At 44.8% G+C, this 11,954-nt stretch overlaps 1 protein-coding gene across 9 annotated transcripts in view; it reads left to right on the top strand.

The window, feature by feature from the left end:
• Positions 1-2,601: 2,601 nt before the first annotated feature.
• Positions 2,602-11,954, top strand: part of SNX29 (sorting nexin 29) — an 819,108-nt gene continuing 809,755 nt past the window's right edge. For 7 of the 9 annotated variants that reach the window (XR_008847045.1, XM_056534825.1, XM_056534821.1 and 4 more), the window contains exon 1: positions 2,602-2,735. Coding sequence is in view for 7 of the 9 variants with exons in the window: in XM_056534825.1 (XP_056390800.1) it covers positions 2,642-2,735 (94 nt within the window). In the remaining 2 variants the exon portion in view is untranslated. The remainder of the gene's footprint in view (positions 2,736-11,954) is intronic. The other 2 variants (XM_056534823.1, XM_056534824.1) reach the window with 2 other exon arrangements.

Genomic DNA, 11,954 nt, shown 5'->3' with positions numbered 1-11,954 from the left:
GAAATACCTCATATGTATATGTCAAGTGTTCAGCGGGCGCAGTAGAGGGCTCAGAAGGGAAGGAGCGACAATGGGATTTTGGAGAGTGAATTTTGCTAAAAATGTTTTTTGGGGGGCATTTAGGAAGCCCCTATTCCATAACAGCAAAAACAAACAACAACAAAAAAACAACATGGCATACTATTTTGTAAACTACACCCCTCAAGGCACGTAACAAGGGGTATAGTGAGCCTTAACACCCCACAGGTGTCGGATGTGTAAATGAAAAAAAAAAAATTCCACTAAAGTGCAGTTTTTCCCCCCAAATGTAACATTTTTACAAAGGGTAATGGGAGAAAATGCCCCCAAAAATGTGTAACCCAAACTCTTCTGAGTATGGAAATACCCCATTTTAGGATGTAAAAATGCTCTGCGGGAGAACTACAATGCTCAGAAGAGGAGTCACATTTGGCTTTTGGAAAGCAAATGGTTTTGGGGGGGGGGGGCATGTTGCATTTAGGAAGCCCCTATGGTGCCAGAAAAGCGAGAAAAAAAAACAACAACACATGGCATACTATTTTGGAACCTACACCCCTCAAGGAACGTAACAAGGGGTACAGTGAGCAGCCCACAGGTGTTTGATGACTTTTTGTTAAAGTCGGATGTGTAAATGAAAAAAAATTTTTTTTTTTAACTAAAATTCAGTTTTTTCCCTAAATTTTTTATTTTTACAAGGGGTAATAGGAGAAAATGCCCCCCAAAATTTGTGACCCCATTTCTTCTGAGTATGAAAATACCCCAATTGTAGATGCAAAGTGATCTGCAGGTGAACTACAATGCTCAGAAGAGGAGGAGCGCCATTGAGCTTTTGGAGAGAGAATTTGTTTGGAATGGGCGCTTACAAAGCCCCCTGTGGTGCCAGAACTGTAGACTCCCCCCATATGTGACCCCATTTTGGAAACTACACCCCTCACAGAATTTAATAAGGGATGCAGTGAGCATTTACACCCCACTGGCATTTGACAGATCTTTGGAACAGTGGGCTTTGCACATTAAAAATTAAATTTTTAATTTTCACGGACCACATTCCAAAAATTTGTCAGACACCTGTGGGGCGTAAATGATCACTGTACCCCTTATTACATTCTGTGAGGGGTGTAGTTTCCAAAATGGGGTCACATGTTGGGGGGGGGTCCATTGTTCTGGCAGTATTGGGGCTTTGTAAACACAAAGTGGCCTTCAATTCCAGACAAATTCTCTCTCCAAAAGCCCAATAGCGCTCCTTCTCTTCTGAGCATTGTAGTTGGCCTGCAGAGCACTTTATATTTTATATCCACATATGGGATATGTTCTTACTCAGAAGAAATGGGGTTACACATTTTGGGGGGCTTTTTTCCTATTTTCCATTGTGAAAATGAAAAATTTAGGGTAACACCAGCATTTTAGTTCCCATCCAACTTTAACAACAATTCGTAAAACTCCTGTGAGGTGTTAAGGCTCACTATAACCCTTGTTACGTTCCTTAGGGGTGTAGTTTCCAAAATGGGGTCCCACGTGGGTATTTATTTTTTGCATTTATGTCAGAACTGCTGTAAAATCAGCCACCCCTGTGCAAATCACCAATTTAGGCCTAAAATGTACATAGTGCGCTCTCACTCCTGAGCCTTGTTGTGCGCCCACAGAGCATTTTAGCCCACATATGGGGTATTTCCGTATTCAGGAGAAATTGCGTTACAAATTTTGGGGGTCTTTCCCCCTGCCACCTCACTCCTATCCCTTCAGGGGGATCGGGGGTGTCTTGGACAACTGTCAGTTGCTGAACCACCAGGTTGCCGGATTATTGGATTGATGCTATTTTTGTATTTTTATGCTATTTTTGTATTTTTTTTATAATCACTATCGATGTTTTAATTTGTAGATATTGTGTGAATATCCCCACTAGGGCCCAGTGGTGGTACATTCCTACATTTAGTGCCAGGATATATTTTTTACTGTTATTTTATGTAAAATATACTAATAATCTGGAATTTCTGAAGTATCATTATACACCTTTGTAGGTGAAATCTTTGAGGAGTGATTATACTTTACTCTATTAATTTACAAATCTGTTAAATTTTCTGGCACCAATTGATTTAATAACAAACACATGTTTTCCAGTGGAGTACTGCACACGCAGTTTTTTCCCGCTCAGCACACGCACCATCATCCTGACTCCCCTCAGCAGGACTGTGGGCACAGGTCTCATCTGTTAGACGTGCGAAACCAAATAACCGGGTGTCTTGGCTCCGCCCAGCACACCTGTCCTTACTAACGATTGGTTGAAATGTTGCCAGGACAACCAGGGGCTTTTTTTTTTTAGGTCTGTCACATGGCGTGTGTATCACGTGACACGCCCGGACCATGCCCATCCTACATGGAAGATACTATTTTCTTAGAAGGGGGGGGGGATAAACAACTATCATATCGTTACACTTACAAAAGCTGCTTTTTTTTTTCCAATATCGTTTTTCTAGTATGCGTTTAATTTAAAAATCATCTTGTTTTTTTTCATTTCGCTCACATTGTCAAGTATATTCGCTCTCACAACAGTCTGTCAGCTGGTTCCGCATACCCTTTTATATCGTTGGAACGTTCCGCCCGTCCTGTATTCCTGTGCTTGTGTATGGGATTTACTATCCGGGGCGGAGCTGCACTTTCCGGTCTCCTGTCACTGGTGTTATTTATCTCGGAGTGCCACAAACCGGGCACAATGAGTGGTGAGTGCCGGGGTCACCCGGGTGGGTGGGAGCAGGTCCTTACACGTGCTAGGGACGTGGCATTAGTCTGGTGGTGCTGGCTGTGGGGTCTCACAGTCATGTGCTCCATGCCAGGGACTACCACCCTCAGCAGACGTGAGCAGTCATGCCATGCTGCTGCTATTTACTTCCTGGGCTGTGTTCTCCAGGGAAGCCCCTCCTTAAAACGTGAACGTCCCCTTTATTGTGTAGGTGTTTAGGGCATCCTTAGACGTGGGCAGGTGCAGCAGATCCCCATAAGGGTTCACACTACGTTTTTGCCATACTGTTTTCAATCCGTTTTTCGAAAGAAAACCGTATGGCAAAAAAACCCGGATGGAACAGTATGGAAAAAAGTAAGCCGTATGCGTTTTTAAACAGTATACTGTTTTTAAAAGTGCATACAGTTCCGTCAGTTTTTATAGAAAAAAAACCCATACGTTTTTGAAAATTTTGTCCATTTTTAATGGGAGGGGTCTTGGGTGGGGACTTTAGGATTCAAATGCGCATGTGCAAAGTAAAAATGTATACGTTTTCCCCGTATGGAACCGTATACATGTGCGTTTCCCATTGACGTCCATGTTAAAAAAAACGTATGCGGTTGCAGTACGGTTTTTAAACCGGAGTCAAAACTGTGGTTGACCACGATTTTGTCTCCGGTTAAAAACCGTACTGCAACCGCATAAGTTTTTTTTAACATGGACGTCAATGGGAAACGCACATGTACACGGTTCCATACGGGAAAAACATACGTTTTTACTTTGCACATGCGCATTTGAATCCTAAAGTCCCCACCCAAGACCCCTCCCACTAAAAATGGACAACATTTTCAAAAACGTATGGGTTTTTTTTCTATAAAAACTGACGGAACTGTATGCACTTTTAAAAACGCATACGACTTAGGCTGGGTTCACACTACGTTTTGTCCCATACGGGAGCGCATACGGCAGGGGGGAGCTAAAAGCTCGCGCTCCCGTATGTCACCGTATGCGCTCCCGTATGTCATTCATTTCAATGAGCCGACCGGAATGAAACGTTCGGTCCGGTCGGCTCATTTTTGCGCCGTATGCGCTTTTACAACCGGACCTAAAACCGTGGTTGACCACAGTTTTAGGTCCGGTTGTAAAAGCGCATACGGCGCAAAAATGAGCCGACCGGACCGAACGTTTCACTCCGGTCGGCTCATTGAAATGAATGACATACGGGAGCGCATATGGTCACATACGGGAGCGCGAGCTTTTAGCTCCCCCCTGCCGTATGCGCTCCCGTATGGGACAAAACGTAGTGTGAACCCAGCCTTACTTTTTTCCATACTGTTCCATCCTTTTTTTAACATACGGTTTTCTTTAGAAAAACGGATTGAAAACAATATGGCAAAAACATAGTGTGACCCCAGCCTAAGGTCTGTCACATGTTTAGTAGTACCTTAGTCCCAGCACTGGGTTTCAGTAGCAGATATTTGGCCCTGTGACCTGATGGCGCCAGTCACCTGACACTCACTTTCTATTGTACTCAGCAGTGTTCCCCATCCTGTGGCTCTCCAGCAGTTGAGAAACTACAGCTCCTATTATGCCATGATAGCCAATGGTTTGGTCACAATAGTCCTTAAATGCAAAACACCAAACTTTGTGGTAAACTAGCCAGCAGGTCCTGTAAGCTGACATAATTTGTGATGGGTTACCATAGTCTTGTGACTTGTTTAGAATGCACGATATAGGGCAGTGGTCTCCAACCTGTGGACCTCCAGATGTTGCAAAACTACAACTCCCAGCATGCCCGGACAGCCGTTGGCTGTCCGGGCATGCTGGGAGTTGTAGTTTTGCACCATCTGGAGGTCCGCAGGTTGAAGACCACTGATATAGGATGTATTTGCGGTCATACTTTTTAATGAGATAGTTATAAGGCAATTAGAGATGAGCGAACTTGCAGTAAATTCGATTCGTCACAAACTTCTCGGCTCGGCGGTTGCTGACTTTTCCTGCATAAATCAGTTCAGCTTTCATGTGCTCCTGTGGGCTGGAAAAGGTGGATACAGTCCTAGGGGACTCTTTCCTAGGACTGTATCCACCTTTTCCAGCCCACGGGAGCACCTGAAAGCTAAACTTATTTATGCAGGAAAAGTCAGCGACCGCCGAGCCGAGAAGTTCGTGACAAATCGAATTTACTGTAAGTTCGTTCATCTCTAAAGGTGATAGTTAGATGCATAGTTACATACAGTGATCCCTTAACTTACAATGACCTCAACAAACAATATTTTCATATTTTCTTCTCTGGACCATTGTAACTTGAAACCAGACTCAACATATAATGCTAAGGACAGTCCAGATCTGCAAAACATGTCAATGGCTGGTAGAACTGACCAATCAGAATGGGCATTCACTGGTAAAACACCTGTATTACTGAAGTGCATGCACTGACTGGCTGTCTGGTAGCGCCCCCTAAAATACAGGGAGATATTACATGTTGTGTACTACTCTTTACCTGTGCCAGGGTTAGCTGCTCCAGGTGGGGGCGGCTACATGTTACTTTTTTAGGACATTGTGTGTACTGTACAGGACCTGAAGAAGCTTCTGTCATCTACATAGACAGTGATTACAGCTCCCAGCAGCTCTTTCTTACTTTTATATGTAAGGACTTGCTTTTTCTATATTTTTTATCTACTTATTTTTGTTTAATCCTCATTTTTTCCTACTTTTGGATGACATTGTGGTGGCTTCAGAACCAATTACCAGGTTTCCATAGAGTTATGATCTCAACATACAATGATCATCCTGGAACCGATTAACCTCTTAAAGACCATGGACGTGTATACACGTCCAGTGGCCCTTAACCGTGTATGATGTGGGCTCCTGACTCGAGCCCGTGTCATACCGGCCGGCCCCCAGCTGATTCCTGTAGCTGGGGGCCGGCGTTAATAACCGACATGCGGCGATCGCCGCGGCCGGATATTAACCCTTTAGATCGACCCTGTCAAAGTTGACAGCAGCGTCTAAAGGTGCCTGTGTTCAGTCCCTGGTGGTCCAGTAGGGTGGGTCACCCCCACGCAGTGCGATCGCAGTGGGGCGATCCGCTGCTGAGGTAGCCTGAGAGCTTACCTATCCTTCTGTGTCGGCTCCGGCTCTCTGAATGATACAGTCTGGCAGGGCCAGGCTTTATCATTCGAGCGCGGAGCACACCAATGATTCCTCCTAAAAATCCCCTAAGGGAACTAAAAGTGTAAAAAGAAAAAGTTTAAAAACACACTAACCCCTTCCTTATTAAAAGTTTAAATCACCCCCTTTTTCCCAAATTCCATATAAAAATATATAAACCTAATAAAAATAAACATATATGATAACGCAGCGTGCGTAAATGTCCGAACTATAAAAAATATATTGTAAATTAAACCGCAGGGTCAATGGTAGAGATGAGCGAACTTACGGTAAATTTGATTCGTCACGAACTTCTCAGCTCGGCGGTTGCTGACTTTTCCTGCATAAATTAGTTCAGCTTTCCGGTGCTCCGGTGGGCTGGAAAAGGTGGATACAGTCCTAGGAAAGAGTCTCCTAGTACTGTATCCACCTTTTCCAGCCCACGGGAGCACCTGAAAGCAGAACTTATTTATGCAGGAAAAGTCATGAACTGCCGAGCCGAGAAGTTCGTGACGAATCGAATTAACTGTAAGTTCGCTCATCTCTAGTCAATGGTGTACGCGCGAAAAAAAAACAAAGTCCAAAATAGCGTATTTTTGGTCACTTTTCATACCATTAAAAAAAAGGAATAAAATGCGATCAAAAAGGCCGATCAAAACAAAAATGGTACCGTTTAAGACTTCCGATCACGGCACAAAAAAGTAGTCCTCGTACCGCCCTGTACGCGGAAAAATAAAAAAGTTATAGGGGTCAGAAGATTATAATTTTAAATGTATATTTTTTCCTGCATGAAGTTATGATTTTTTCCAAAAGTGTGACAAAATCAAACCTGTATACCGTATATACTCGAGTATAAGCAGAGTTTTTCAGCACGATTTTTCGTGCTGAAAACGCCCCCCTCGGCTTATACTCGAGTGAACTCTCCACCCGCAGTGGTCTTCAACCTGCGGACCTCCAGAGGTTTCAAAACTACAACTCCCAGCAAGCCCGGGCAGCCATCGGCTGTCCGGACTTGCTGGGAGTTGTAGTTTTGAAACCTCCGGAGGTCCGCAGGTTGAATACCACTGCGGCCTTCGACATCATCCAGCCCCCTCTCACCCCCCTTTGTTCTGTACAGTACTCACCTCCGCTCGGCGCTGGTCCGGTGCCGCAGGACTGTCCGGAGAGGAGGTGGTCCGGTGGGATAGTGGTTCCGGGCTGCTATCTTCACCGGGGAGGCCTCTTCTAAGCGCTTCGGGCCCGGCCCCAGAATAGTCACGTTGCCTTGACAACGACGCAGAGGTACGTTCATTGCCAACGTACTTCTGCGTCATTGTCAAGGCAACGCCTCTATTCCGGGCCGGAAGCGTGGAGAAGAGGCGCCCCCGGTGAAGATAGCAGCCCGGAACCACTATCCCACCGGACCACCTCCTCACCGGACAGTCCTGCAGGACCGGATGTGGGGGTGTGTGTGGGATGATGAAGGGGGGTGTGTGGGATGATGATGAAGGGGGGTGGGATGATGACAGGCGGTGATGATGATGTTAATGACGGGGGTCTGGATGATGACAGGGGGGATGATGTATTTCCCACCCTAGGCTTAGACTCGAGTCAATAACTTTTCCTGGGATTTTGGGTTGAAATTAGGGGTCTCGGCTTATACTCGGGTCGGCTTATACTCGAGTATATACGGTAAGTAGGGGATAATTTTAATCGTATGCACCTACAGAATAAAGATAAGGTGTCATTTTTACCAAAAAATGTACGGCGCAGAAACAGAAGCCACCAAAATATACAAAATGGCGTTTTTTCTTAAATTTTGTCGCACAATGATTTTTTTTTAACGTTTCACCGTAGATTTTTTAGAATTGGTGGCGCAAGTAGAATTGGTGGCGCAAAAAATAAGCCATCATATGGATTTTTAGGTGCAAAATTGAAAGGGTTATGATTTTTAAAAGGTGAGGAGGAAAAAACGAAAGTGTAAAAACAGAAAAACGCTTGGTCCTTAAGGGGTTAATATTGTAACTTGAAGGACCACTGTATTTTATAAGGTTAAAGAAAAGACGAGTCTATCAAGTTTAACCTCAAAATCCAGAGAAAGGCAAAAAAAAAACCTTTTGAGGCTGATGCCAGTTGCCCAATACAAGCTGGGGAAAATCCTTCCTAAATCCAATATGGCAATCAGAATAAATCCCTGGATCAACGTTCTATCCACATAAATGTTGTATCCATAACCTGTAATATTATATTTTAATAGAAACTGCTAGTGGCATGTGTGCACTCTCCTGTATTCATTTGTGTATATCTCATGCAAGGAATTGGTCTAATGCAGTGTTTCCCAACCAGGGTGCCTCCATCTGTGGCAAAACTACAACTCCCAGCATCCCTGGATAGCCAAAGAGTTGTAGTTTTGGTTTTGCCACAGCTGAAGGCACCTTGGTTGGAAAATACTGGTCTAATGTAGTTGTCTCAAGTTATTTATAAACTAAAAAAATGGCAGCCTGCCTGGGTGATGTTAAAATAACAATTAACACTGTCTTGAAATATTGATGTGTAACGAAGTGCCTGACTACTGCTTAGGCCAGAGATAGGATTCAGTGTGCCTCGGTCCTTCATCGCTGAAAGCACATTCAAAGTTGAACGCCGCGTCTAAAGTGAAACTGAAAGCATGCCGGTTAGCTCAGTGGGCTGTTCGGGATAGCCGCGGCAAATCACGGCATCCCGAACAGCTTACAGGACAGCGGGAGGGCCCCTACCTGCCTCCTCGCTGTCCTATCGCCGAATGACTGCTCAGTGCCTGAGATCCAGGCATGAGCAGTCAAGCGGCAGAATCATCGATCACTGGTTTCTTATGAGAAAGGAACTGAGTTTGTGAATATCATAGCTTACTATTACCGTCAGATTGATATGTGTTAGGTAGTTCTCTCTACTAAACTGTAACAGAGCAAGGGGCCCATATAGTTTTCTTTAATAAAACTGCCCCTTATTCTGTAATTCTAACTGGATAGAACTTCTCTTAGCTGCTATAGATTATAGGAAAATTCCTGTCTGTAAGAGAACATTTGTTTATACAGTTCCCTGCTACAGTAAAATAGGCTTTTACTGGTACAATGAGTGAACGGAGTACCCCTTTAAGTGCCCTAGATTTTGCAGGAACTCACATTTGCAATGTATTTCAAAGCTGAAATACACTGCGTCAGATATGCTGCTGGTTCATTGTGTGTGACCCTTAAAGCGTCACTGTCACCTTAAAAACATTTGACCTGTTGCGCAGACATGTTTGATTGGTGAGATTCCAACTGATCACTAGATATAGCTCCGGGAAATGTGCAGATGTGCACTTCAATTTCCGGCTCACCGCTCAATCCCAGACTCCAAAGATCAAGCAGTGAAGTGAGAGTGAAGCGCACAGCTGCACACTTCTCCTAGATATATCTAGTAATCGGTGGGGGCCTCAGCACTGAGACCAATTAAAACTTTTGACGTGTCTGTGTGACCCATCAAAAGCTGACAGTAATGCTTTAACATTATGCAATGATTAAAGGGGTACTCCGGTGCTTACACATCTTATCCCCTATCCAAAGGATAGGGGATAAGATGCCTGATTGCGGGAGTCCCGCAGCTGGGGATGCCCGTGATCATGCATGCGGCACCCTGTTTGTAATCAGTCCCCGGAGCGTGTTCGCTCCGGGTCTGATTACGGTCAACCGCAGGGCAGGCGGCGTGTGACGTCACGCCTCCGCCCCCGTGTGACGTCACGCTCCGCCCCTCAATGCAAGCCTACGGGAGGGGGCGTGATAGCTATTACGCCCCCTCCCGTAGGCTTGCATTGAGGGGCGGAGCGTGACGTCACACGGGGCGGAGGCGGACTGATTACAAACGGGGTGCCGCGTGCATGATCGCGGGCGTCCCCAGCTGTTGGACTCCCGCGATCAGGCATCTTATCCCCTATCCTTTGGATAGCGGATAAGATGTGTAAGCACCGGAGTACCCCTTTAAAGGACTTGTACAGCTCCTCCAAATGGGTATTGTAGCCCCTTTATTTTATCAGTCGATGGAAATCCGTATTTAGATCCCTTTTAAGGGGTTGTCCATGATTAGAAAATTGCTTCTTCCTTCTTGCAAAAACAGCGCCATTCCTGTCCACAGATTCTCTGGTATTACAGCTCTTTTCCATTGAAGTGAATGGCCCTGAGCTGCAGTACTACACACAACTGGGGGCGTTCATCATTGTAGGTGTAAGTGAAGCATTTTTCAACACCTTCTTTTGTGTGCTGTAATGTGTAGGAGCACCAAATTTATTAAATGGTTGCAGACCATTTGATACATTTTGTGCAGGTCACATTTTCTGAAATGTTACTCTTCACATACACCAAAAAGCTAAGTCTGGGCAGGTGGAGTTCAGAGACTTTTCAGTGACTTTCCACCATGTTTGTGCTTTTTTTCAAAAAAGGCACAGTTCTTAAAATCCATCCATATCATGTGTACTGCCAAAATCAGTGGATTACAACTGAAAATCAGCAGAAATGTGTAAACCAAAAGGCGCAAAAAAGGTGAAAAAAAGGGACACTTGTGCCAAATATAGACAGAAAAAAAAAGGGTAAACACAATGATAAATGCCGGCCAACATGTAGACAGGAATGGTGCTGTTTTCGCAAAAAAGATGCAGCATTTTTCTAGTCTTGGACAAACCCTTAAAGGAGAAGTCCCATGTAGAAAAAGTATTGTGTTTTAAATGCAGAAGCAAAAGTTATATCACTTTGTAAATCACTGACTTCACCCATCTTGTATATAAAACCTGTTTTTCTAGCTTCTTTGTTCAGAGAGGAAGTTCAGCAGCTCCCTGTTCTGATGACTTGCGACCCCCCCATTGAGCTGCATTATGCTGGGGGCCGTGATGTCACAATTTCCCATAGTTCTGCAGCTTAGCCAGCTCTGTGCACGGCAAGGGAACCTCCCATGTGCAGCTTCAGCCAATCATAGAAGCCCCAGTTAGCTGAGCACGTGTCTTCATCTCCTCGGCAGGGAAGCATCTGACAGCCAGCTCAGTGTTTATAACAGCAAGAACAATGTCCCAATGTCCCAAGAAGAAGCAGAGGGGGAGGGGAGATCCCTGCTTTCCCCTGCACTGATTACAATCTGACAGCAGGTCAGTCTGAAAGAACGATGTCCTGAGAATAGAAGCAGGGGGAGGGGAAACACTGAGCCTGCTGTTAGGAAAGTGATCAGTGTCTAGGTCAGTGTATCCCAACCAGGGTGCCTTCAGCTGTTGCAAAACTAAAACTCCCAGGCATGCTGGGAGTTGTAGTTTCACAACAGCTGGAGGCACCCTGGTTAGGAAGCACTGGTCTAGGCTGGGCTACTTCTGTGATGAACTGAAAGGCATTATGGGAGACAGGAAGTCAGGGACCTCCATGGACCAGGAAGTACCGATCTTTCAGAGGGGATTGCAGGAGAAGGGAGAGGGTGACATACATGAGGAGCAGATTGTCAGAATGATGAGCTGATGCACTTTCACATGATATTAAAAAAAATTTGTAACTTGGTCCATGATACTTCTTCTTTAAGTCAATGTTTCTCAACCGCGGTCCTCGAGACCACCAACAGGTCAGGGGAGATTTATCAAAGCTTGTCCGGAGGAAAAGTTGCCCATAGCAACTATTAAGATTGCTTCTTTCATTATTAACAAGGCCTCTGCAAAATGAAAGAAGCAATTTGATTGGTTGGTATGGGCAACTTTTCCTTTGCACAGGATTTGATCTCCCCTGTCATGTTTTCAGGATTTCCTTAGTCTTTCACAGGTGATAACTGTGGTGATTCCTGATTCACTGACCATAATTATATCACCTGTAAAAGACTAAGGAAATCCTGAAAATGTGACCTGTTGGGGGGTCTTGAGGACCGCACTTGAGAAACAATGTCTTATGTAGTACTAGCTTTTGCCAGCGGCTTTGCTCGCGTTAAATTTGGGGTAACATAGATCTACTTTTTACGATCCTATAGTAATGAGGCCGCCCTGGGTAAAGTCTACGGGCATCCAAACAACCCGAATTCTTTAAACTTTGATCGCCGCGTCTAAAGAATTAATGCC

This window comes from Hyla sarda, chromosome 8 (genome assembly GCF_029499605.1).
Source record: "Hyla sarda isolate aHylSar1 chromosome 8, aHylSar1.hap1, whole genome shotgun sequence".
Taxonomy (NCBI): domain Eukaryota; kingdom Metazoa; phylum Chordata; class Amphibia; order Anura; family Hylidae; genus Hyla; species Hyla sarda.
This window is presented reverse-complemented; position numbering and strand designations above follow the sequence as displayed.